General features: G+C 37.8%; 1 protein-coding gene and 1 long non-coding RNA gene across 15 annotated transcripts in view; one reads left to right on the top strand and one right to left on the bottom strand.

Moving 5' to 3' along the window:
• Positions 1 to 11684, bottom strand: part of LOC111188545 (uncharacterized) — a 42582-nt gene extending 30898 nt beyond the window's left edge. For both annotated transcript variants that reach the window (XR_007438139.1, XR_007438140.1), the window contains exons 1-3: positions 11546 to 11684; positions 10387 to 10489; positions 4664 to 4710 (exon numbers count right to left, since the gene is read on the bottom strand). This is a non-coding gene — a long non-coding RNA (uncharacterized LOC111188545). The remainder of the gene's footprint in view (positions 1 to 4663; positions 4711 to 10386; positions 10490 to 11545) is intronic.
• Positions 5693 to 27896, top strand: si:ch211-80h18.1 (uncharacterized protein LOC555593 homolog). 13 transcript variants are annotated; one of them, XM_049475643.1, is made up of 40 exons: positions 5693 to 5842; positions 7109 to 7176; positions 7264 to 7332; positions 7950 to 7982; positions 8503 to 8544; positions 8908 to 8955; positions 9160 to 9204; positions 10143 to 10196; positions 10304 to 10354; positions 10445 to 10495; positions 12260 to 12310; positions 12416 to 12454; positions 12702 to 13358; positions 14346 to 14387; positions 14509 to 14556; positions 15056 to 15100; positions 15203 to 15247; positions 15916 to 15960; positions 16046 to 16093; positions 16169 to 16204; positions 17157 to 17213; positions 17689 to 17751; positions 18327 to 18374; positions 18861 to 18920; positions 19001 to 19075; positions 19161 to 19199; positions 19502 to 19537; positions 21059 to 21106; positions 21620 to 21655; positions 21803 to 21853; positions 22145 to 22189; positions 22719 to 22769; positions 22904 to 22948; positions 23149 to 23193; positions 23284 to 23316; positions 24564 to 24608; positions 24685 to 24767; positions 25698 to 25733; positions 26196 to 26240; positions 27068 to 27896. In XM_049475643.1, exons 1-40 carry the CDS (start codon positions 5832 to 5834, stop codon positions 27194 to 27196), a joined length of 2598 nt encoding a protein of 865 aa, XP_049331600.1. In that variant the 5' UTR covers positions 5693 to 5831; the 3' UTR covers positions 27197 to 27896. The 13 variants fall into 13 exon arrangements, with proteins under 13 accessions (XP_049331600.1, XP_022518074.2, XP_049331594.1 ...); XM_049475646.1 differs by adding an exon at positions 24832 to 24867 and having other exon boundaries at positions 5694 to 5842; positions 16046 to 16204; positions 24691 to 24735; XM_049475645.1 differs by adding an exon at positions 24832 to 24867 and having other exon boundaries at positions 5694 to 5842; positions 16046 to 16204; positions 24685 to 24735.

Below are 27896 nucleotides of genomic sequence, written 5' to 3'. Positions count from 1 at the left end.
AGCAATGTTTTTATTCCAGTAGACTTTCTAGTAGAAAGTGTTCTCTGAAGAGCAAAAAAAGTTACTCCACCAAAACCTGAATAAACTGATTTTAATACTCTTGATTTCAGAAGAGTAGGAGTCCAAAAACTTCTGTTCATGTAGTGTTTTTGATTTTTTAAGCACAAGACTTCAGTCATCAGTCTGCTTTTGTACTTTGTGGGATAAATAAGTTTTATATCACTGGTTTGTCCCTTGTGGACTATTAACCCTGTAAAATTTTGTGTGGATTTCTGGGGAACATATTTGATTATCCCTATGTTTAACTGTTCAAAGTCTTCTGGATAGAAGACGAGTAAATGAGTAAATCCAGATCACATCTGGTCACACTGAATGCATGTTTTAACGATGAGGGATATATGTACATACCTTTCAGATATAAAATGCAGGATAAGGCCAGGTGTAAACAGGCCCAATTTTTATTACTGTAAGATATCAACTTAAATTCTGTTTACTTAAAAAAGTCCAAAGATATTTCTCTGTTAAAACTCAATCTGAAGAGTAGCATTGCTGTATTTTAAATTTTTAAGTATCTTTATAGTATATGTTCTAATTTATAAGAGTGCGGGATGACCAACATAACTGGTCACTCACCAGTGCTTCTGATAAACACCTAAGTGGGGTCCACCTGCCTGCAGTTAAAGATAAAAGTTATCAGATCATGCGAATGACCTCAGGCTCGTGTTTCAGCACTTCTGAGAGGAGCAGCATCATACAACTCTTTATTTTTATTTGAGAGTCACCCGGCAGACTAGATCATTTGACCCTCTGTGCCACCCACCAATGAGAGAGGTAAGTTTCCACGTGTGTCTCCAAAGGGCCCTCAGTTCAGGGGCCTCAGAGTCACGTTACATCTCGCCTAAACCCGGTGGTCCGAGCATGCACCCAGGGTGAGGCCGGAGGGAGACGAGGAGGAAGAGGGAGGTGTACCTCGGACAAAAGCCACCAAACAGCTCTGAAACAAAGGGCCCATGCTCGGCCGGTCCGAGCGTGACTCGCCACCTCACCCCAAACCAGAGGCTTACAGGGAGGCCACTGAAGAACCGGTGTGAACGTCCAACTGGATCAGCCGATGAAGCCTGACCCCTCGCTGCGGGGTATTATACAGCCCACTTTCCCAAACAGCCAGGCAGGGGCGGAAGAGCGCGAGAAGCTGGGGGAAATATTATACTTTAATTTAAGGCGTTAGAGGGGTTTCAGTGGCCGCTCGGCTCTCGGGTTGATATCTGTGAGAAGCGAGTTACCTTTAACTTAAAAACACATAGAAGCTCTCAGCTCTCTGCGCTTATTGTAAGATTAGCCACTGGGCATTTGTCTAATATCCAAACCGTACAAGAGTGATCGAGGTAACGGTGTCCTGAATACTGTCATATAATGGCATGTAAACCACTGACAGCAGTAGAGGCCTGAAGCCCAATACCAAACAAAATGGCAAAAGACAGCCAGAAAGAACTTCAGAACTTCTCTCCATATAGTAACTGATCATACACTGTAGAGACAGAGTGCTGATCTCAGAGAAAGAATGATCCTGCATGTCCAGCTAGTCCAAAAACAGTTATCAGTTTTTTTATTTAGAATATGTAAACATATTTATATATTAGTATGTCTTGAATACTCTAAATTATTAAAAGTCCACAGTATTTCAAAGGGTACAATTGAGTCATTATGTTATTATCATCATTTATACATCATCATTATTTACATCATTAACAATAACAATTATTTCTGGAACAAAATATTCTAAAATATTGGGACATACATTTTTTTGTTTTGATTGTTCTCAATAAAATGGAGCATTTATGTTTAAACTTAAATTTTATGTTTCAGAATATAACGGGCCAATGATAGCTGTGTGATTGGTAACAAGGTTTTTGGTTTGATACGCAGGTTGATTAGAGCACTGGGTCATTGATAACAAGTTCGACACCAAGGCCTACTAAGCTACCACTGCTGGGTCTTTGAGAATCGTCTTTGGAAATTTCACTGTAACTGCTGGTATATGAGAAAACAGGGCAGTGGTGTCTGGATTACTGATGGGTTATTGATGAACCATTCATTTTTAAATTAATGTATTAATATATAACATTAATATGGTTTACAAACCATACTAAAGGTGGAGGCTACATTCTATCTGTGTGTCCAGGACATATATGGGGAACATTAAATGTATGAGTCTGTTTTATGCTTCAGTAGCATTTGAATCATTGGAGAAAAATATTTATAAGCCAAAACATTCAAATCCATTGTTTTTGGATATCTGAGCTCCAGTAAATCATCTTCTCCAGGAATGATTTTCTTCTCAGTCTCTAAACAGTCTGGACGTGGACAGACAAACTGTCATGGGGTGAAATAATACGGCCAGAGTGAGTTCATGGGAGACACTCAGTAGGAAGTGGGTAAACGAGTTGATGCTCAGGTTCACTTTAGTGTCCACCTGAAGTCTGTCTACACTTCTGCTCCCCCTGAACCGTCCAGCACTACTGCAGATTGGATTCCTCCCAGAGTGCTTCATTACAGAGCGGCCAGGGGTCTCCAGCTCCACAGCTCCTGTAATTTCAGGGCAAGGGGGACGGATCGCATTTCCGACCAGAACAGGCCCTTCAGGAGCAGCAGAGGTGGTTTCTAAACAGGGCTTGGGATGGTGCTGAAACGTGAGAACTGAGGAAAGAGGGGGAAAACATGGCCTGGTGTGAAGGGTTCTCCAGTGTATCACAGTAAAAGTGGAGTGGAGCTTTTGTTGGCCAGAGCGATATTCTCACACCGATATCAACCTCCATTCCCAGGAACTCGTCCCACCGTCCGTACGGCGCACCGAAGTGGAGGGGACGGAGCGCCGCTGGCCGACCCCCGCGGCCGACCCGGCCGAGTCTCGCAGTGCCGAGGCTTCTAATCTCGTCACCCAAGATTGGCTCCAAGGCCGCTACGGTTTCAGCGCCGTACAGAGGGCTATTGTTCCGGCCCAGGCGGGCCTGCAGAAAGCAGGAGAGGCGTGCGACATGTATCTGGCCAAAAGAAATCTTGGCATGGTGACCGACAGGACCCGCTCCTATGTAATAATGTAGGCTTTCTATATGTTCTGTCCTTTGAACCTCGTAATTCGATCTGTTCCGCCCCATTCACGAGGTGGACGTTTTCATTTCCCAATGAATGGCTTCACATAGGGGTTCAAAACTGTTGTTCTAACTGAAAAATTCACAAAATTATTGACTACTATTTAGCCACAGAAAATTTAGCAATTGGAAATATTTGTAAAAAAACAAACAAACAAGCAAACACACAAACTAAAAACAGGTGTTCAGCTAAATAATGAAAAGATTTAAATAATTTATACCTAAAAGTGATGTTTTTATTGATGTGTTAAATCACAAACAGCGTGGAGTAAGGCACATAATGAAAAGCAACAATGAAAAAAGTGGCAAACATTTTTGTAATTTAAATCAATGACTTTTCATTCTGTAATCAATTCAAATGATTACTCATTATATTTTGTAAAGGAGATATACTGTATGATATATTAAAAGATATTTTCCTGATACAATATATTTGTTATCGAAGTTTGACACACAAATGTGTTAAAGGCAGCCGGGTTATCGGTGTCAGTGTTGTTGCCTATTAGAACTGTTAGTGATTTTACTGTTAATGTAGATGTGTGGGGCAGCCATCTTGGATTCTGAACTGAGGGTCTGTGAGGCTCTTACAGATTAAATTTTCTTCCTGAAATGTTTAAATGGAAAACATGATATCCACAATGTAAGTAGATATTATCCTTTTGCCGATCTCTAGATATACAAATAAAAAGGCTTATGTTTTAAGAAATTTGTTTTAAGTTAGGGTTATATGATAGCATGGCTTAGACAATCTTTTGTTTTATCATTATTATTTTTAAGAGAGTAGTACATCCACAGCACAGTTTAAACCGGTCGGAATGAGTACAAAACACGTGTTTATTGATTTATTTTAAAAGCAAATTCAATATTATTGTGCTGAAATTTTAGGAATAACAGTGGATTGGGTTTCAGAAAGGAACAATGCGAGCTTGTGTAACGCTAGAATTAATTACTTACTTCTGTGAGAGACATCTACTGCAACTCATCAAGGTGCATTCATTCATTAAAGAAAGGAGTCTGGGGGTCCGCTCTTATTAATTACAGTCTAAAGCAGAAGGCTTGTCACTTATTGACGTGAACTGGCAAGCTGAGCAGGAATGCAATCTTCCTCTCAGAGAGAGAGCGAGTATTCGGTAACAGCAGAGGGCCGTATAATGCATTAAGCTGCTCCAACTTACACACACTGATACTTTTAATGCATATGGAAATGGACTGTCCCTGATGCTAATGTATAACAGCATCATTAGGCTGTTGCAGTTATAATACGCCTCATTCAAGTAATTTGGACCACTGCTTTTTTTCCTTTTTTAATAAGAATGCAGCTATCAAATGTTCAGCTAACTCAGAGGATTGGAAAAACAGGAAAGGGCAGAAGGTTGGACAGAACACAATAAAACTCTTAGGAGGGCAGTATCTCCAATCAGCAATTTAAGCTCATCCTAACTTTAAGGTCACTCTCCTGGGAAAGATGCACACTTTCTTCAGTTTACCTTAAACCACTTCCTGAGATTACTCACCATCACAACTCTCGCAGACTGGCCTGGAGACAGCGCTTCAACAGGGTCTGAGAGAGAGAGAGAGCGAGAGAGGGGGAGGTTAGAGTCTATCTGAAGAAGGGTTGTGCCCTCCACTGGTGGATCTCCCCAACTGATCCATCAATGTCAGGACAGGAGCAGAGCTCCCTATACATCCATTTTCATTCATTTTTTATGATTATCTACACACTTGGCTGTCACTGTTTTTAAGTGGCAGACTGGTTAAAAACACTAAACTAAAGAATATTCAGACACTGCAACTGGAACGTTTTAAAATATCTAATTAAATAATACACATCAAAATCTCAAAAAACAGTAACTTTATAAGTGGAGAAAAATATTCTTACCTTTGGTAACACTTTACTTAGATGGTCTATTGCTGATGCCTTGTAGATGCTCAACTGACATTCAACTAAATGTCTATTGAATGTAATTGAATTTTTAGCTGAATGTAAAATTATTCTCTGTAGAATGTAACCCTACAGCCAACCCTAACCCTAATTCTAACCTTTAGTTTGAGGCTAATGTTAAGGTTGGTTAAACGTTAGGATTAAGGTTAGGTGTAGGATTAGTTCCAGTTGAGAAACATTTACACTCGGATGTGAGTTGAGATGCTTTTAATAAATATTTGTTTGAATGTAAGTTGAACATTAATAACTGACTAAGAAAAATTATACCTTTACTTTCAGTGGAAATCAAAGTAAACATATTTTATTCCAAGTAATTTTGGAGAATTTCTTCTTCATCAGTTTTTGACACAGTATGAAGGGCAGCTGGTGTGTTTAACTGATGTAGTTCACAGGAAATTCAATATATTTTTTCTTTAAACAGTGATAACATATTGCATGGAGGGTTGATAATTATTGTGACAGGTCTAAGCAGGATGTTAATACTAATATTGAAACATTGACCAAATTCATCACATTTTATTATTTTAACTCTATTCTTTTATCACTTGTGTGCAAACAGTGGGAGTAGCTCCTCTGCTAGGGGCTGGGGTTAGAATTAAAGTCCTGCCCCTTACCAAGATGGGGGGCTGGGAGAGTATAAAACAAATATTGCTGCCCACTGAAGCATAGGGAAGTCAAAATCCTGAGTGCTACCTGCTCTATGTCTGTTCTTGAGTTTCCCACTTAGACCTGTACAAAAGATGTTGTCACGGTAAGTCAAGAATATATACATACATATATACATATATACACATATATATATATATATGGATGCTATCTTAGCAGCACTTTGGCATTAGAATAGCAGAGCTGGTGGTGATACAGTGGGTGATACGGTACAGAGCGTCAGAGACTGATGTTAGAGAGGAAGGTCATGTTACAGTACCAGTAAAGGTCGTGTGATAAGCTAGCTGAGATATGGGCTTTTGGACAATGGACTGTTAATTCAAGCATTTTATTATAAAAAGTAAACAAAGAAAACGTAATTTAGTTTAATGAGTGTGTCTGATCTAACTAGATCATCTGATAGTCTAGTTTAGTGTAGTTACAGTTATATGTGGCTTAATCTATGTTTTTAAATGGATTGGGCAATGTATTGTAAATATGGATATATTTGAAACTGTTTTAGACAAGATATAAATAGTGACAGTATTTGTAATGTTGCATCTTCAATACATGCTGTTTGTGATTAATTCTTGTTTTTGTGAAAATGGTTTGATTTCTGGGGGGATGAAGAGTGGTTCATAATTAAAGAAGCAGAATGATAATTTTATTTCACCACCATAGTAACATACCACCAAGAGAGCTACTGTCTTATGTTTATTATTAGAAAATAATTAGATAGAAATCTACTATTTAAATATACAGCATGCTGTGTTTGACATATTTGGTGTTCGAAATAATTCCTGCTACTTTAACATTATACTTTGTTAAGGTTTTTAATATATTGTGTGGTATTCCTCCATCTGTCTTATTTATATAATATCAGTATATAAGTTTTTCTTAGTCATATTGCTCAGCATTATTTATTACTGTATATATTTACACATCAGCAGTCCTCAAGTTGCATATGCATATGGATGAAAAAAATATTATTTTTGTACATGTGAAAGTTTAAAAAGAATGTTATATTTAATGGATAGTAGTGTTTACATACCTGTAAAGCACCATGTACTGCATTAAAGCTGCACGATATATCGTTCCAGCATTGTTATTGCATTAGTCACATTATACGCAATGTCAAAAGATTTTCCCTTTTCGCTGCTTGTTGTGAAAGTGAAATTTCAATTTCACATGACATGTCTACTAGAGACAGTTTGTATCTGCCTTATACTGTTTATTTTACTCTAGTACTGGATAGACAGATTACAATATTAATACTGTGGAATACTGGATCACTAAACCCTGATGAAAATACCTAAATAAATAGTCTTTTTTTAATATCACAACATTTTCTGCTGTTTTGCTTTTCTTTCAGAAATCTTATAATTGCCTCGGTAGCAGTTGTCATCCTGGCAACAACAGTTTCAACTGCTCCAGTTGAAGGTATGATGGTTTTTTAGATAATATCCAATCACATCTCTGTTTCGGGGTTGTTTTTATGATTTTAGAACTGTTGTGATTAATTTCCAGACAAAGAACCCGAGGAGAATGACTTTGAAGCAGAGGAGGGTGAAGAAGAGCTCTCAGAGGAAGAAGACGGTAGGAGATGAAAGAATGGTTCATCAGTTTCCGATATGGTTTAAGACTCCTAACCAGTATTCCATAAACTAAACACCACAGACAATTGGGAATTAGAAATTGAGGAATTGGCTAATTCTGGTTTAAACTGATGTAAATGTATGTAAATACTGTTTGTGTAAACTAATAAATCTGTAAATATGCATTTACTATGAATCATCAGGTCTCACTCACACTTTTGCAAGAGTGAGTATAAAACAATGGTAAGCTTAAGCCAACAGACCTGACAGGTCCTCATACAGTCATTACTTCCTATTATCTATTGATCTATTGACTATTAATATCAAATCACTAATAAACTCATCTAAAACTTTGGGAGAAATGTTTTTCCCAATTTATCAAAACAAGATAAAGATATATAACTGCAATTTAAAATGTGCTAAATATTTTAAGAAGAACTTTCAGAATGAAACCACAGCAGTATCATATAGTTTACTGCCAGAAAAGCTTAGGAAACAATTTTCCTCCAAGCTGAAATACAGACCAGATAAATTAAACAGCATAACTCATTTCGGAAAGTGGAAGACCTACTTGTGAACAGTTTTTATAAGCTGTCTCCATTTCCCCTTTCTTTACAGATGATGATGACTCCAAAGGTCAACATATGAAGGGTGGGTGACAAGTTAGCAACTTACCACCAATGTTTAAAATAGAAACCTCACATATATATTTCCACACTCTTGTTTATGTATAATATTGTCTATTACAATATCTGAGAACAATATAAGAACAAATAACCAATTAATTTCTGGGAATTAACAGTGTTTAGAGGATTAGGGGTTAAACCATAACACTTCTATAACAAATGGCTTTAATACCATTATGTATATATATAAAATCAGTTATAATCATCATATAAACATTCATAATATACTTTAACATACTTGACCTAATTACGTGTGTTGGTTTTTTCACCGTTCAGTTTTTCAATGTCTCAATGTCTCAACGTTTCACAAGGTCATGTGGTCAAGAGATGTGTCTGATAGAGTGCAATGGTCCTCTACTTTGAGCTGAGGGTGGGGGTTGGCATTGTGGGTCACCAAACCAAAACCAAATGACTGCTTGAGCGAGATCTGATCTTGTGAAACCTCAAGAATATGTTTCTTGTTTCTCTGGGCTTTTTCTCAACAGGAGCCGGAGCCCAGCAAGCCACAGTGGTGCCCAAAGGCCCAGGTAAGACGATGCTAATCCTCTTTTTAGCTTTGGGGACAGATCTCTCTCAGAGAACACTGAACCCCTCATCGGTGGAAAGCAACTCACCGGGCACAGCTTAAGCTTCCTTTAATGCCGAGTGGGCAAAGTCAATCACTACTTAATCTGGTTAGGTCTCAGGTATGTGGACAACTATGCCAAAAGGGGCAGGAAATGCTGCATGTTACCTGAAGCATTCATAGATGCAGGAAAGCGAAACTAGTCCGGTGAGGTTTCCACCCCCGTCTTAAAGGACGCTTTGAGTTACATATCGGTAAGAGTGTGCTGAGAGGTATATCAGTGGAGTGTGACCTTGCTTGCACTGAAGGGTTGGTTCTTTCCAAGGTGTGACCGCTCTACCTGGCACGTCTCTGGTGGGCCAGTCTCCAAATGGTAAGAAAACTCTATTCGTTAAACCAAGAAATGAGTCCATTAGCCCAATTTACTCCATTTTCTCACGCATTCAATGACAAAAAAGGTGCCGAGTGAGATTGTTAGAAAGTCAGTGACCCCTATCCATTTCTTCTTTTTAAAAGTACTTTTTTTAGATTTTGTGGTGGAATGGGACCTAACAGACCTCATTTTGTTATTTCCCAGGTCAGAAACTGAATGGAGAAGGCGCTGCACAAGCAAGCTTTGGCTGTAAGCCCCACATTATCTTATTGAAGCCAGGGACAACATGGGATTTGGACTGACCAGTCTGCTGAAATGAAAACAGAACACTAGCATTGACCTCTGTTTCTTAATATAAGAGTCCCTAAAGTATACAGCTGCATGCCAATTGTGTACTAATATATAGCACTAACTAATTTTAAGTATATATTATACAAAAATCTCCTATACATATGCAAAACTTGTCAGTGTTTTGAGTGTGGTCAAGTTGGAGGTTTTATATTGGTCTGAACCAAAGCATATCAAAGATACAAAACAAAAAAAACTAAATTTGGTCTGACATAAAGAGGTGTTCTTGGACCTGGATAATCTTTTTCATGGTTCAGCCTGTTTGCACTGTGAAAATACTGTATTGTAGGGTTTCAGAACAATAGTTACCCATTAAACTCCCTTTGGAATCCAGGCATATCATGCAGCAGATTATCGTGCTGGTGATTCTGCATCTACTGTAACTGTAGATTAATCCATAAATATAAACAGAAACTAAAAGGAATCTGTTACACTCATTCTGCTAAATCTGCACTCGATGGGATACAGATTCTGACAGAGAGGCAGAATTCAGCACAACACCTGAAAAGATCAATTAAACAATCAATGTAAAATATATAGAGACTCTGTGCACGTAGATGATGATGACAGGATGTAGTAAAAGTTGTTTAGCCACTCACTTGCTAAACTGCAGTGTAAAATCAAAACTAACCAGACTAAATACAGTACAGACTACAATGGAATGTGTAACTTACACACCAACCTGGGTTTGAGTCTTAAATGTGAAAATGTCCTTAGTGTGTACCAAGCAATTAGGATGCAGTTCATTGCAATACATATAATGCAATACAAAAAAATGTTAATCATTAAAGAGGTACATGTTCTTCAGATTATTATGAACGTCTTTTTGTGTTCAACAGCATCCAGTGGTTCCTCAGCAGCAGCATCATCAGCAGCAGTAGATGATATTAATGGTACAATAAAAACACTATTAAATTGGTCTTAAACTGACTTGTGTTTAGATTTATGTGAAAGGATGTTTTTCAAACTTACTGTCTAACTGCATCCTTACTGGTTACAGGAAACAATGGAAAAGACACCCAAGCCTTGCCCTCTGGCTCAAGTTATCACGGTAATGCACAGATAATTAGATGGTAGGCTTACCAAACAAATATTGTCTGTGAAGTGTGTAGTCTTCATCTCTTCCTTCTCCTACTTTCAGATTCAAGTGTGTCTGGACACGGTGGGTCCACATCAGGAGCAGTACCTGCAGGTAAAATGTTCCAACAAACTTATTGAACTGTGAGCTTTAACCAAGCAATTAACTTAATAAATGAATGTTTTTAAAACCACATTAACCAGCATAGACAAACAGACCAACCAGCTGTCAGCACAAGCTGTAGCTTTAGCTGGATTTTGGGTAAGAAAACATTTTGTTAAATAGCTAAAACGTAAATCTAGCTTAGACATTCTGAACATTAAACATTTTGTTGTATAATGAAAGTAGATAGCTCTATATAGCTCTATGTAAGGTTAGTTATACTCACCTCTAGAGAAGAGCTAACAAATAAGCTTAACATACAGCTGAAAGAAACAGTAAGTCTCCTTTAAAGTACAATATAAATGATGTGTGTATCTGTGGGGAGTTTTTAATTTGACCCTTTGTTTTATTTTATTAAGAGGTGTTCTTACCTCCGAGAAATGCGAAGCGGTGCTAACTGTTAACAAGTCTGAGGTAAATTAAATTACCTCAGAACTGAATTCGCGCGCTGGCTGTGAGGAACGCCCTAACCCCGAAATACCCCATTTAGAGGCAGCATTAACTAATCTAGTATTTATCTAGTTAGCTAAATTATTCTTTTATAAATGGCTGGGTTTTAAAACCACCTTAACTGTCAGAAACCAGCTTAGATCATCAGACCAACCATCTGTCTGCATATCTGGATTTAGCTGGGGTCAGAATACAGGTTTTGAGGTTTAACAGTGATTTATCATTGTAGTTTTTGTGAAATAAAACGTTAATCTGTTTTAGCTAACTCTGTAGCTTTAACTAACCCAAGAGCAAAAATGGGGACAGATCAGATAACCTTCTGGATATTAAACACTCGACAATAAACATTGTGTTGCTGTTTAGTTTAGTAACTATGATTATTGTAGCTAGATAGCTAGATTGCTAAAATAGATTAGCTGGTTAACTAATTAAATAAAGTTATATAACTTCAATTTCGTTGAACTAACATTAAGATAACACTTTGAAGAAACTAGTTACAATATAAAGTGTGTGTGTATCTGTCAGGAGTTTTATTTTACACGGTGTTCTTACCTCAGAAAAGTGCGGAGCGACGCGTCTGCAGGGCGATAGTTACCGTTAACTGTTAGGAGAATTTTGAGGTAAATTAGCCAGCTATCTAACGGCGCGCGCGAACTCAGATCTGAGGTAAAACTGTTAGCTAGAATGCTAATTCCCCTTAGACCTGTTAACAGCGAGTGAGCGCGAGACCCGCTGATCTACAAATGATCTCCCCGGCGGCTGGCGGCGGGTAGGATCTATAGATCAGTAAATCCCCCGCCTTGGTTTTAAATGAGGGAATTATTCATTTTATTCAAGTAGATGGTAAAATAACTATCAAAGTTTATGAGAATTCTGATATATTCTCCAAAATATTTCCCCACAATATAGGTTACTGGTTAAAGACAGATTCTGGTGTTTTTAATTGTATGTAAAACTCATATTTGCAAACAAAATCTCTCATTTTAATCTTAACACTAGGAAATTATCAAGAACGTGAAGATTGGATTTTTGTGCTTGAGAGAAAAAAACGTTCTTTGACAAGTTATTTTGCAACTGGATAACCTGTGTGTAAATTATACTAATAAGTAATAAATAATATCCTATGTTAGTTTGGCCTCCGCTCTCATCATGTGATTTTAGATGCAACTTTTATAGAATCATAGAAATCAATAATTCTGAGACAGAATAAACATGAAAAAGAGATAAATCATTTCTGGGATGAAAATAAAAACGGCTCTTTTTTAGGTGCCATTATAATTGCAGTTGGTCATGGGAGCTCAGGGTCAAAAGTCCCTGGTAAGGATAAGCGCTGCTCATGAAATATGCTATATTAATATTCATTTTCAGTGTAGTCCTACTAATGTTTGTTTTATTTACTGCATTTACTTATTCTAATTAAAGGTACAGTTGGGACATCACACTCAGACACTATTTCTCACGGTATGTGTTTATTAATTTATGTGATTTGTTTATCTATGTTTATGGCTTACAGTTGATGTTCTTATCCAAAGAGACTTCACATCAGATTTATATAGTAGTGTACGATTAACTAGTTTGGTAAAGTAAGGGTAATTTCGTTACTCTAATATTTTAATGTAAAATGAGAATAGTGTGATTTATTTCTTTCTATTTAGCATCTTTTTATTTAATTTCCTTCCTATTTCTTTGGTCTATTGGTTTCTGTTAGGCTTAACAAGCCATGTTTCACTGAGCCATGTATCACCTGTCCAAGAATCGCCTGGCCATGCATCACCAGGTCAGGCATCATCAGGCCATGCATCACCAGGCCACGCATCACCAGGCCAGTCATCATCAGGCCACGCGTCACCAGGCCACGCGTCACCAGGCCAGTCATCATCAGGCCACGCGTCACCAGGCCAGTCATCATCAGGCCACGCGTCACCAGGCCACGCGTCACCAGGCCAGTCATCATCAGGCCAGTCATCATCAGGCCATGCATCACCAGGCCACGCATCACCAGGCCACGCATCACCAGGCCAGTCATCATCAGGCCACGCATCACCAGGCCACGCATCACCAGGCCACGCATCACCAGGCCACGCATCACCAGGCCACGCGTCATCAGGCCACGCGTCACCAGGCCACGCATCACCAGGCCACGCATCACCAGGCCACGCATCACCAGGCCACGCGTCATCAGGCCACGCGTCACCAGGCCACGCATCACCAGGCCACGCATCACCAGGCCACGCATCACCAGGCCACGCATCACCAGGGCACATGTCATCAGTCCAAGCATCAGGCCACGTGTCAAGTCAGGCAGGATCGGCCCAGACCAGTGGTTCAGCTTTTGTCTCCTCTGAGATCCATTCTCAACCAGCAGGTATTTAATTCCATTCATAACCAGTTCCATCCCAGTGATGGATGTGGCAGATGTATTGGGTGTGCTTTTGTGTGTAGGAGCAGTTGCCCCTCACACAGATGGATCTGAGAACGGTAGATAGATCATATATCTCAAAACCACCCTGCAGAGTTTTGGACTATGCTAAATTAGCCCCGTGTTTTTGCAGCTTCACTGTGGCAGGCGTTTTCCAAAACACTGTTTCTGGTTTAGGTGAAAGCCAGGCAGTCCATACAGGATCTCAAATAGAAGCCCCAGGTAAAGAAAGATCAGTGTTTAATCCGTGTCAGAAACTGTGCGTATAGCAGAGGTGCCTTTACCATAAGAGCCAAATGCTGAGGAATCTGATTGTGGAACAGGAAGGTAAACTCAAAACACAGATTTTTTTAGATGGGGCTCAAACTCTGCCCACTTTGTTACCAGGCAAACAACCTACCACTCTGCCAAGCTGCCTCAATGAAATGTGCCCCAACTTAGGTGGGATATGCAACAACTAATTTAAAATAGATGCAAAAGAAAAATTGACAACTCACGCGTTTTGGGTAAATTTTTGGGAGGGAAACTGAGAACAAAGGATTCCAGGGGAACACTGGCCACCTCAAAAACTATAAAGCTATCAATTCTAAATAAATGTATTTATAAGTGCATGTACAATGCGAATCTACTGTACCCTATCGGGTAAATGTTTGGACACTCCTACAGTATGTGAATGGGCATACAATTTATTTTTAACACAAATACAGAGAGTCTCAAAAGTAAGGAAACACCCCTACAAAAAATGGTTTGCCAAACAGTGAACCAACGTAGACATAAGCTGTGGGGGAAAGAGTGAGACCATCTTCTGTGTAAAAATAGTAAAAATGAGTTCAACTGTTCTTAGATATGTCCAGATGTTTGAGAGGTTGTTTGTTGGTTTCTTTAAAAATAATAATGTTGTGTATTTTCATTATGTAATGTGTTTAAATCCAGCCTCTGAGTCAGCAGGAGAGATGCCAGAAACTGAGAGCAATGTTAAGTATAAAGTTTAATATTCAAAAAGAATATTGAAACAGATTTATTTAATTTTTTAAAACAAACTTTTCTTCTCAAAAATGAGAGTAAATGGTGTAGGTCTTCTGTTCTACTCAAACAGGCAATGGACACAAGCAGCTGATTAATGGACTTGATAATGGACATCCAGGTGGGAAATACTAAACAAATACGAAAGTGTTAATTAGTAATTAGTAATGTAATTTTAGAGTGTTTAACCTTCTTAGTGGTGGATTATATGCTAATTCCGTATGTTTGTCCAGTCTCCATTGACTTTTTTATTTACACTTCTATAATTTAGGAAATATTAGCTGTATCTGGGAGGACTTTCTATCTGCTATGTTATAGAAGTCTGTTTAATTCAGTTTAAGCCGAGTCTTGAACTAGAACTGCTTTAAATTTCAGCTCAGAATGATGTATTCCAAAACCAGGCCTAATCCATTCTTGTGAATTGTAAGAGGCTGCATTATTATTTAGCTCAAATAAAAAAAAGTCCCTATCTTTGAGTTTTATCAACAAAACAGAGTTGACTAAACTATAAGTGGACTAAGCATAATTTTGATTGCACTAAAATGAAGTAATCCAGCTGTATTCAGAACACATGAAGTGAATTCCTTTTTTTCTGTCTTTTGGTTCTGGTTCTGACACAGGTTTGGATCACTACATGGAGGGAACGACACAAGTAGACTTGACAGGTAATCTTTATAATGTGTTTTAGAAGTAATTAGATCTTCTATATAACCTTAACCTTGTGGGGTCCAGATGTGAATGAATAACAGGGTTAATGTTTCCTAAAGGTGGTTTTGATACTTTTGGATCAAGTTCACACCTGGAATTTACAGGTGAGTAAAGGAAACAGCTCATATCTCAGCTACCAGTTCTGTAATATCAAATACAGATTATCCAGATTTTCCAGCAAACAATAAATACGTCAGCACGTACTAAATGATTCTAAAAACGTTATTGGCCAATACCGTTATAATTTCAGAATCATTGTGCATCCCTAATTATTACTAGTGGGAAATAAACACTTTTATTGTCAGATACTGTTAACACTATAAGGGCTGATTTAACATCAGCAAAAGTCCTGTGCCGTTTACATTTTTTTCTAATAGTTATTTGGGGAAAATAATGTCAGTGTCTTGGCCTGGTTTTTGCTCTGCATATTAATTTTTAATTCGTAGACTTATCTTGTGTCTTCTTTACATTTTAAATGGTTGATTAAAAGGTAAAGCGTGATCACATGGTTTTATACTACAAATACCATCTAGTAAATATTAATTTAATTACACAATAACTTCATCTGATTAAATTTGGGGGTTTAGATTAAAGCACAGTGGCCTCAATAAAAATAATCCTGCTTAGAGCCTCCAAACCCCCGAGGCTACAGACAGCACTGTTCTACATAATGAGAATGTTCCATATTTAACCAATCCCAGTGGTCTTCCTTCTGTATTTAACCAATTCCAGTGGTCTGCTGACTGACCTTTTGTCTCTGTTTGTGTCCTAGGCATGATGGACCAGTCCAACCATGACTTCCTCATTGGTTTAATGGGTGAGCGCACTGTGAGTACCGCTGGTGGTTCTGGTTGTGTTCTGAACGACTCGCGGCTGAAACCCGCTCATGTCTGTCTGTGCAGGTGGCATGGGGGACGGTTTCGCTCCAGATCCCTACACCGATACTATAGGTATGCCCTCTGACCGCACCGCTGCTCCACCAGCCGCTATGACCACATGTATAATCACTTCTGCTGTCCCAGCAGATCACATGGGACTCGCTTTTCAGGTAGAGTCAACAGGTCAGTGTCCCTTTATATACATTCAGCTACCTCTTTATTTTACCTTTCAAATATCCAGTCTAGACTGATGTTTACAATGATTTCTGAAACAACAGTGAAAACTACCTCTTGTACACCAGAGAAAACATAAATAGCAAAAGTATATCTGCATTCAGAAGGAAGATAAAGGTAATATTTATTGATCTACACTTACAGAAGTAGTGTGTAACATTTTTGCAATGAATGTGTTGATAGAGCATCCAATAGCATCCCACACATTTTCTATAATCAGGAATAGATCTGGAGATACAGCAGCAGCAACAGCAGTGTGTGGACGAACATCGTCCTGCTGGAATAGAGAGCGGAGTGTTCAGTGTTCAGTAAAGGTTGAGTCAATGGTTGCAAGATCTCATTAACCTTAGTAACGCTGGACTGATATAGTTCCTGTAATGAAGAGTAAAGGAGAAGATGTGGCACCAAATTACACCACCTCACACCATCATACCACACCTTCTGGACGTGACGTGTAACAATGAACTGTGGGTCTTGGTCCTTTACCCAGTGCCTCCCCACGGAGAGGTTGGTAATCTCCACCAAGAAAAAGCAGGACTGAAGATGATCCACTGCCATGCTGAGGCACTCTGACAGTCTGGCACAACTACCCACCAAGTTTCATTCCTTATGTTCGATTCCTTCTGGTTGTAACTGTTGTCTGGATGATGAGTGTAATATGATGTAGGGTCAGAAGAACGTGAATTATGATCATGCATGTCAGTTATAACGACTCTAAAGTCCCTTTCCAAGAATCTTAAGTTCTCGCTCTTGTCAGGTTGTAGTAATTACCGGGAACGCTGACAGAATAAACCAGATATCTGTTCTTTCCCGAGTGATAAATGAAAGGGGAAATAGCTGTAAAGTGCTGTAAATAAGAATTGTTTTGCTTTGTTTCTTACTCATGATTCTCTTCCAACAGCTGGGCCGGGTCCAGGACATCCAGCCAGTAGCAGTTCATCTCCAGAAACTCCAGCAGGTACCGGGTCCCGGCGTGGGTCTCTCAGCCTGGCGCCATAAATGAATCTGCCTCTTTTCAAACAGCAACAGTATCAGTGTGTTCACGTCCCACCACACCTCACACTGCTGTTTCAGGGTAAACTACAGGAGATACTGAATCTGTGGCTGTTAGGCCCCGTTCACACCTGGTATTAATCTGGTTCCTGGGTGATGTGATGATAAGTGTGCAGTATAAAGTGTGAACAGGTGTAAACAGTGCGTCTGGAGGAGCATCAAAATCCTCAAACCACACCGTCACATTCAGATCAGAGACGCACATCATCACATTATTATTATTATCCTAGTGAACACAAAGTGTCTCTACACATTATCTCCTCAGGGGTTAAAGGTTCAACAAATAATTACATTAAGTAATTGTGTATTGTATATAACTCATAACTCTCAATATTCATATCTTATAATAATAATTTTGCTCTGTTTATTTAAACATTAAGACCCGTCAGGTGCTCATCACTCTCCTGCAGGAACTGGACCAGCTGCTTCCCTCCACTTACCTGGTAAACACACTTCATTCATCTAAACATCTGTACAGAATAAAACTGAGGCTTAGATGCCAAAACTCATGGGACAGCAGTGCGTAAACTAATCGTGAGGTCAGTGTGCTCATGGTAAGGACAGGTGAATTATGGGAGGGGATATTACCCCCCACAGTGGACAGTGCAGTGGGGGTAATGATGGTAACCGGCGGCGTCTGGCTATAGCTGTCCGTATGAAGAGCAAATAGCTATTGGTAGAAATCACATCAATATTTAATGCAGGAGACCACGCCCACATATCCCCCAGCTCAGTTCAGTGTGCAAAAGTCATGGGACACCATACTAGTCTCTGTTCTATTTCATGTGCATGTCAGTGTATTTAATTCGGTACAATTTCACATGCGACACATTTCATGATACATTTAGTAAATAAATAATGATTTTACAGAAATGTGGAGAATCTACACTCATAAAGAAAACACCCAAAACTCTGCATCTGATCAGATTTGAAGTGGCTGCAGTTCAGACTATAGGAAATCTGATGTGTTTGCCTGTTTCAACAGATCTGAGTGTCTGAGTGATGATTTGTGTTTCAGGGTCTTTCGATAATGGTGCTCACCCCAGCTCACCTGGAGATACGACAGGTAAACACATCTTTACTAACGTCAGTGTGACGGACGCTGCTTCTGTTACTTATTACACTCTTTAACTTTAATACTACTATACTATTACTAATAACCTGGCTACTTTTTAAAGTGGACTTTTTCTGTGCAATTTACCTCAAAACAAAGTGTTTGTTTACTTCCTGTTTATTCCCTGAAAATCTTATCTGATCGGATGATGTTTTCCTGATGTCACATGATATGCTTGAACAAACCTCAGCCAATCAGATTTAAGAATGAGTATAATTGCATAATGTTCATTTTAACACATTCATATTTTTTAGCTGCATTAATAAAATCATTCTGTAAATCTGACAGATTTAAACTGATATTTGTATCTGTTCAGCAAACACTTGCAGAATTGTTGAGTTCTTTTTTTGCATCGTTTATTAGTCTGTTTATTATTTACTTTTTTTTTACATTGTAGAGATTAAACTGCATGCAGATTAATTTAATATATTGTTGCAGGTGGAGCTGCAACCTTTGAAATGATGTCACACGCAGATCCGTCCTTTATGGATTATACAGGCAGGTTATGAATCATATTTCACACAGTCAGTAATAAAGAGATCGGTGTAGTGGATAACTCTACTGCTTCTGTTCCTCAGAGGGAGCAGAATATAACGGAAATGATTACAACGGATACAACGATCACAACGGTGCAGAATCACCTGATATTAACGGTCAGCTGTACTTTTATTATACAGATATTTAGGATTAAATACGGTGTTTTCACAAACTGTCAGTAAATCCATCACTGTCTTACAGGAAACGGACGCCACAGACCAGTGATAGATATACACAGAGGTACTGGCTAATTACACAATATCTATTATTAGCATATAAATATCTATAATTATATAATCTCTATATAATATAATACTATATATAATAATATAATTATATAATATCTATAATCTATAATACAGCATCTCTATAACATCTCTATAATTACTATATACAGCATCTCTATAACATCTCTATAATTACTATATACAGCATCTCTATAACATCTCTATAATTACCCCATTGTGTAGAGAAGGTCAGGAAGGATGTAGATATGTTGTGAGGAGAGATAAAAACTGTAAACCTGTGGGTTTGTGTTACAGGTGATCCTGCTGGAACTGGAATTCACACTGATCTAAGTAAGTATTTCACAATTACACATATATTACACACAATTACACATATATTACACACAACTACACATATATATTACACACAATTACATATATATATTACACACAACTACACATATATATTACACACAATTACACATATATATTACACACAACTACACATATATATTACACACAACTACACATATATATTACACACAATTACACATATATATTACACACAACTACACATATATATTACACACAATTACACATATATATTACACACAATTACACATATATATTACACACAATTACACATATATATTACACACAATTACACATATATATTACACACAACTACACATATATATTACACACAATTACACATATATATTACACACAACTACACATATATATTACACACAATTACACATATATATTACACACAATTACACATATATATTACACACAACTACACATATATTACACACAACTACACATATTTATTACACACAATTACACATATATATTACACACAACTACACATATATATTACACACAATTACACATATATATTACACACAACTACACATATTTATTACACACAATTACACATATATATTACACACAACTACACATATATATTACACACAATTACACATATATATTACACACAACTACACATATATTACACACAACTACACATATTTATTACACACAGCTACACATATATATTACACACAACTACACATATATATTACACACAACTACACATATATATTACACACAATTACACATATATATTACACACAATTACACATATATTACACACAACTACACATATATATTACACACAACTACACATATATATTACACACAACTACACATATATATTACACACAATTACACATATATTACACACAATTACACATATATATTACACACAACTACACATATATTACACACAACTACACATATTTATTACACACAATTACACATATATATTACACACAACTACACATATTTATTACACACAATTACACATATATATTACACACAACTACACATATATATTACACAAAATTACACATATATTACACACAACTACACATATATATTACACACAACTACACATATATATTACACACAACTACACATATATATTACACACAACTACACATATATATTACACACAATTACACATATATATTACACACAACTACACATATATTACACACAACTACACATATTTATTACACACAATTACACATATATATATTACACACAACTACACATATATATTACACACAACTACACATATATATTACACACAACTACACATATATATTACACACAATTGCAGAGAAACAGGCAAAAACCAGCAGCAGCAGTTTTACAGCCTGACCTGTATTAACTGACTGTTCACTTGCTGCCTAATAATATTTATTTATTAGCAGGATCCACTGGAAGCATGAAGCTCTGTTTAATCCAGTTAATGATGAGGCGTGTTCACACTTCTAACTCAGCTTCTGTTTATTATCTCAGGTTCTCCAGATCTGCAGGCTGTTGTTTCAGAGACTCCGCACACAGCCGGTAAATAAACTTCATTCATTCACTGTAATTCAGACTAATGACAAAGTTTAAAAATACAGCATAAAAATATAATATATAAAAAAATATTATTATAATAATATTATTTATTACATTTTGGTTTATAAAATCCTAACCTTAAGTAATGTAATGAACATGTAAATAGAAAATAATTCATTTCATGTGTTTATATTATGGATTATAATATGTGTAATTATTATACAGATTGTTCTGGTCAATATGAGACAATACTGATAAAGTCTTTTCATTTGTCAACGAGTTTATTAATATAAACTGAGCTAAATATGATTCGGTAGGACAAAGTTATCTGTATTTATCTATTTTTTTATTGTTATTTATTGTTAAAAACAGATGAATTTAATGTGGGAACATTAACAACTGCTCACAGTTCAACATAACAAAACAGTTAATCACTAAAACCAAACAAAACGTGTAAAAATGAGGTTGTAAAAGCTTTAGCTTTATGTTTTTTATCTCTCTGTGTGATTTTTACAGGTGAGCAGCTGGGCCCGGACGCTCACACCGACACAGGTGAGTTCAGCAGGTGCAGGAGCTTCAGAAGGGGGCGCCACGCTGAATTACCTGAACTATTACCTGAATTATTACCTGTTACCGCAGGGTCTCAGGCGAGGGTTAATAAGAGATCAGGCTGAGATTTTCTGTTCTCTGTTTCTGCAGGAGTTCTGGATTTAAAACAGCCCACCCTCAGTCCCCTCAGCAGCATCACCGGTGAGTACCGTACACCCCGCCCAGACCACGCCCCCGCCTGACCCCCACCTGACCTCCACCTTAACATATAACATTCAGGAAATGTCTAATCCCAACAGCAGGACATGGTGCTCTTGTTAGCGTCTGATTTTGTAATGTTTAGGGTAAAATTCAGTTTTTTGACGGATTTTGGAACAAAATTCAACATCTGTCCAAACAAAGAGCATCCTGTTACACCAGTCTACAGTTACAACACCCTCTAAAAACATCATATAAACATTTCAGCTGAACTCTCTAATTTACTCTTTAAAGCAGACGGAGCGGTCACAGGGGCGGAGACCCAGACAGATCTGACAGGTAATTTACATCTGATATAACAATCACAACAAACACTGATTTTACCAAATTAAAAACCTCTGGAATATAATCAAGAGGAAGATGGATGATCACAAACCATCAAACCACCAAACTGAACTGCTTGAATTTTTACACCAGGAGTAAAGCAGCATAAAGTTATCCAAAAGCAGTGTGTAAGACTGGTGGAGGAGAACATGATGCCAAGATGCATGAAAAAAACTGTGATTAAAAACCAACCAGGGTTATTCCACCAAATATTGATTATTTCTGAACTCTTAAAACTTTATGAATATGAACTTGTTTTCTTTGCATTATTTGAGGTCTGAAAGCTCTGCATCTTTTTTGTTATTTCAGCCATTTTTCATTTTCTGTAAATAAATGCTCTAAATGAGAATATTTTTATTTGTAATTTGAGAGAAATTTTGTCTGCTGTTTATAGAATAAAACAATGTTTCTCCAGATAAGTTTAGTTTAAGTTTGCATTGTCATGTATTGATCAGAATATTTATCTGAGTATTGATCTGAACAGGTCTAGCAGGGGAACCAGTGACCAGTAGACTCAGTCAGGTGGACGTTACAGGTAAACCCACAGCTCTTAGTTTAGTATCTTCTTAGTTAGTATATACAGCCTCTCTTCTCTCTCTCTCTCTCTCTCTCTCTCTCTCTCTCTCTTCTCTTCTGCCAGTAATAATCCTGTTCATTTGCATGTTTCAGCCATGAGCCACGCCATCTACAGTTCTAGTGCTCCAGATACATCAGGTGGGTGTCAGATGATTAGTTTTATATAATAATAATAATAATAATAATAATAATAATAATAGTGTTCGGTTAAAGAAATGGTTTAATTCAGTTTAATGGTGTATTTGTTTAGTTGTGTGTAATGACTCAATAACTGACTCTGTAATGAAGACTGTTTTATCTTAGGAAGGATTTCAGTAACTCATGCTGTTTTCTCGCAGGGTATGAAGGAGCGGGAGTAACTGAGGGAATCTTGAATCACACAGGTAACTGTGCTCCTCTCTGTAGCTCAGTATCAGGTAAACTCACCTGCTTGTGCAATTCTTTCATATTTAGTTTGTGTTTCCCAAATGCAGATTCTGTGTTTGAGGCTGGGCTTGGATTTACAGGTGAGCTTTATTATAATCAGTGATCTTCACTCCTCTACTGCACCTTCCTGCAGCTCCACCCCTCCGACCCTGACCTCCGACCCTGACCTCCACCCTGTTTATCCAATCAGAGAGTAAAGATACGGATCAGATCAGATTTAAATAAGCACCATGTATTTCAGGTGTCACACTGGAGCGCTTCCTACTTCGTATTCACATGTTCAGCCACGCCCCCTTCCTCCTGTTCCAGCTGGCTGTTAGCATCGGGGCTAACCGCTAACCGGCTCCGAGCTTTTAAAGCGCTGCTTCTTGGTTAGCATTGCAGCTCCGACCGCTTATAGCAAAAGCAGCTTTACAGAAATGATGTTTAACTGTCAGATTAAATTAACATGAAAACATTTAGAGCGTACAACTACTTTTAAAATAAGATTTTTTAAAATATAATATTAGGCAACGTTAAAAACATACAGCACAACTTTTAACTGATTGTTTTATTATGGGATCACAGCTGGACTTTCCTGTGTTGTTCAGGTAATTTTTGGGCGTGGCTGGTGAATTTTAACTCAGTTGTTGATTGAATTTGGTTAACTGTTTGATTTATAGGTTCTGAGGAAAGCTATTTTTTTTCTTGTGGATTATATTCAATACATGCCCAAATATATTTGGACGTCCCTTGTAATAAATGCAATCAATTAAAAATAAGTTGCAATAGAACATGAAGTAAACCTGAAGCTGTTGGCACCACGTCTAATAACAGGCGTGGGCTAGAGGGGTTACACAGCTCTGTCTAGTACTTAGGAAGGTGGGGATGAGTTGAGTTGGGGATGAGTTGAGTTGGGGATGAGTTGAGTTGGGGAGGAGTTGAGTTGGGGAGGAGTTGAGTTGGGGATGAGTTGAGTTGGGGAGGAGTTGAGTTGGGGATGAGTTGAGTTGGGGAGGAGTTGAGTTGGGGATGAGTTGAGTTGGGGAGGAGTTGAGTTGGGGATGAGTTGAGTTGGGGATGAGTTGGGGAGGAGTTGGAGAGGTGATCATCCAACACCCTGACCTCACTGGCAGTAACTCCGTTGTCACTGACTGCAGTCAAACCTTCACAACAATGTTTTTACTCCAGAGTCTAGTAAAAGTCTTCTTCCCGGGACAGTAGAGACAGTTACTCCATTAAAATCAGTAGCATGATCTGAAATATTGAAATGTGACGGGTCTGGAACAGGATCTGGGTTCGGTTCTGTTTCTGACCGTCCTGATTAACCCTCTGCTGGCTGTTTCAGGTGCCTCACAGACAGGTGACGGCGTGGGTCAGAGCGAGCGTGCCGGTGGGTGTGGCCTCAGTGATGCAGTATCTGTTTTATAGGATGTTGTAATGTGGGATTAACCCCTCGCTGTGTTCAGTTACAGGAGGAACGCTGGGAGTCTCGTCACAGACCGATGCCGTGGGCACGGGTGGGTCCAACAGAAGCTGTTTCAACTTAAACGTAAAGTTAAATTTAAACTCAAACCCTAAAATATAAAAATAATAAATCCAAATTTATTTTTCAGCTACATCTGAACCTCAAGGGACTCTCGGGGGTCCAAGTAAGTTTAAACTCGCTGATCCTGAAGTTTCCACACTTTCTGCATTAAAGTTCTGGATTATAACGGAAGAGTGGAACCCACACTAACACCTCATACACCACCCTGCTAATCACTGCTGAGAATAATAATAATAATAATAATAATTATTATATCTGGGTCAGGTGTATTCTTGTGATTAGGGAAAGGGGGGACCTGAAGTCAGTGAATAAATATTAGTTTAGAGTTTATCTGCAGTAAATGTTTTAACATATGAGTTTATTTATGTGAGGCCCTCTGATTGATTTATTGATTGTAAGATTGATTTATTGATTGTAAGATTGATTTATTGATTGTAAGATTGATTTATTGATTGTAAGATTGATTTATTGATTGTGAGATTGATTTATTGATTGTGAGATTGATTGATTGATTGTGAGATTGATTTATTGATTGTGAGATTTATTGATTGATAGTGAGATTGATTGATTGATTGTGAGATTGATTTATTGATTGTGAGATTGATTGATTGATTGTGAGATTGATTTATTGATTGTGAGATTGATTGATTGATTGTGAGATTGATTTATTGATTGTGAGATTGATTTATTGATTGTGAGATTGATTTATTGATTGTGAGATTGATTGATTGATTGTGAGATTGATTGATTGATAGTGAGATTGATTGATTGATTGTGAGATTGATTTATTGATTGTGAGATTGATTGATTGATTGTGAGATTGATTGATTGATTGTGAGATTGATTGATTGATTGTGAGATTGATTTATTGATTGTGAGATTTATTGATTGATAGTGAGATTTTTGTACATTAATTTTTAAACTCTTCAACAGGTCGACTTGGTGCTACGGAACAGACACAACGAGCTGGTAAGCTTTAATGGAAGTTAACACTAAAATCTACTCAGACAAAACTAAATATTTAAAATTCCTAAGCTGGTCATATCTCCTTTTTTATTAATTCCACTTCAGTTTATTTTTTGGTCGTGTTTCACTTGTTATTCTTTATTGGCGATGCGCCAGAATCTGTCTGAGAACCTGCAAAAATCTGGAGGAAATTATTGCAAAACAAAGTCGACCAAATCTGAATATTTAACATTAATCATAAATGAACCTTTAAATAAATGCTGCTGTTTTTTTAATTCTTTTTATTGATTGTTTTTAATACATTGAATTTAGAATAACATTTTTTGGACTGTTTATAAACCCAGTTTCTGAATCCTCTGCAGTTCTAAAGTTATAGAAGCACATTTATCTCAGATAACTGAAGAGTCTGAGGGATCAGATGCTCAACAGCTCTTCTCTTTTCTCGGTTTTGCTTGTTCTGTCCAGTTCCAGCAGGTGAACAGTACCACACATCTGGTCAGGGTCCTGAAGGTGGGTCAGCCTCTTATCAGATCACATGACCCTTATCAAGTCACATGACTCTTATCAGATCACATGACCCTTATCAAGTCACATGACTCTTATCAGATCACATGACCCTTATCAAGTCACATGACTCTTATCAGATCACATGACCCTTATCAAGTCACATGACTTATCAGATCACATGACCCTTATCAAGTCACGACTCTTATCAGATCACATGACTCACTAAGATCTAGAACCTTTAGATTATAAGCATCTACAGAACCCTCACACTGACCGGCAGAACCTCCTCCTTACATCACTCACTCTTTCATCTGCTCAGTATGTGGGTTGTGATGCTGTTGCTAAGTCGTGGTTGCTGAGGTATTGCTCTACATGGTACTTCTAAGTGGTTGCTATGGTATGCCAAACAATTGCTGACGTGTTGCTAAGCGCTTCATATGGTGCCTGAATTAGTCAAGATGGTTTTGCTAAATTGTTGCCATGGTGATTATACACCCTACGTGGTACCACATTTCTGATATAAAAGCACAATATAAATAAATTTGATTTTGGTGCTAGGTTGATGCTATGGTAACCTAGGTGGTTGCTGAGGTATTGCTGTGATTATTCCATCACATTTATCCGAATCCTGGAGTCCATAAACATTTGGGCAAAATCTGCTGGAAGATGTTCATTCCTGTGGTGAAGAATGTGAGAGAATTTTACGTAAACAGAATTTATCTGTGGCTCAGAGCGCTGATTACAGAACCTGTATCTGATATAAGGAACAGGGTGGTTGTAATGTTGTGGCCGGTTGTATTTTAACTGTAATTTCTGAATTTGTGTAAAAGGTGCAGAAAATGTGGAACTGGAAGATTCCTGCTGATTTCCACATGAAGCCGCGCGTGAAGTTCCTGCGCTACAGGTTCCAGTGTTCGGACCAGACCGACCGGCACAGGACCAGCGAGCCCAACCGCTAGCCCCGGACTTCAGTCCAGTTCTGTGTTTTATTTTATTTAAACGTTTCAGTGACGCTGTTCGCTAACCTGCTACTGCGCCCTGTAATTCCTTCATTAGCATAAATAACGGCAGGAACAGAAGGGGGAGGGGTCAGACGTCAGGGGGAGGAGTCAGAAATAATTAGCTGGAAACAGACCGGTGTTCTGCTGTGTTTTACTACCCTATAAAAACTTGCTTCCATGATATAAATTTACAGGTAAATCTGCCCAAATAAAACAATTAAAATCATCCTGTCAGAAAACAGTGAGTTGAAGTTTAGAAAAGATCTGGATGATCTAGATAAGCATTCGCCATTTACACACTTATAACACTGTGAAGAGAAGGATAAAATCAAATTAAAATTAAATTAAATTCATTCCTAGAGTAAAACGATCATATCGAATTATCCTGGAAACAAATTAAAACGTTTATAGGTCTGTTTCTGTACAGAACAGACGAGTAGCGCATATCGACGGGTATCAGAACTCAGCAGAACACCGGAGTCTCGCCGGTTAAAGTCGGTATTTAAAAGCACGTATTGTGCAGATTTTTCCCCGTGTTTACGTCTTGCTGTATTTCTGTGTTTAGCTGAACATTCTTTACCAGTGTCACCAAACTGTACATTACTAAATGTGTCTGAAAATAATCACATTAAATTTAACGTCTATTTTGAACATCAAA

This window comes from Astyanax mexicanus, chromosome 3, assembly GCF_023375975.1.
Source record: "Astyanax mexicanus isolate ESR-SI-001 chromosome 3, AstMex3_surface, whole genome shotgun sequence".
In the NCBI taxonomy this organism is placed as follows: domain Eukaryota; kingdom Metazoa; phylum Chordata; class Actinopteri; order Characiformes; family Acestrorhamphidae; genus Astyanax; species Astyanax mexicanus.
Note: the sequence above shows the minus strand (reverse complement) of the source record. Positions and strands in the feature narration are given on the sequence as shown.

What these genes read in the sequence shown, in the direction of transcription:
- si:ch211-80h18.1 (XM_049475636.1), top strand. An exon ending in GCCAGAAACTGAGAGCAATG is followed by an intron (nt 14,388 to 14,508) that starts TTAAGTATAAAG and finishes CTACTCAAACAG; the next exon opens with GCAATGGACACAAGCAGCTG. An exon ending in TGGAATTCACACTGATCTAA is followed by an intron (nt 19,538 to 21,058) that starts GTAAGTATTTCA and finishes TTATTATCTCAG; the next exon opens with GTTCTCCAGATCTGCAGGCT.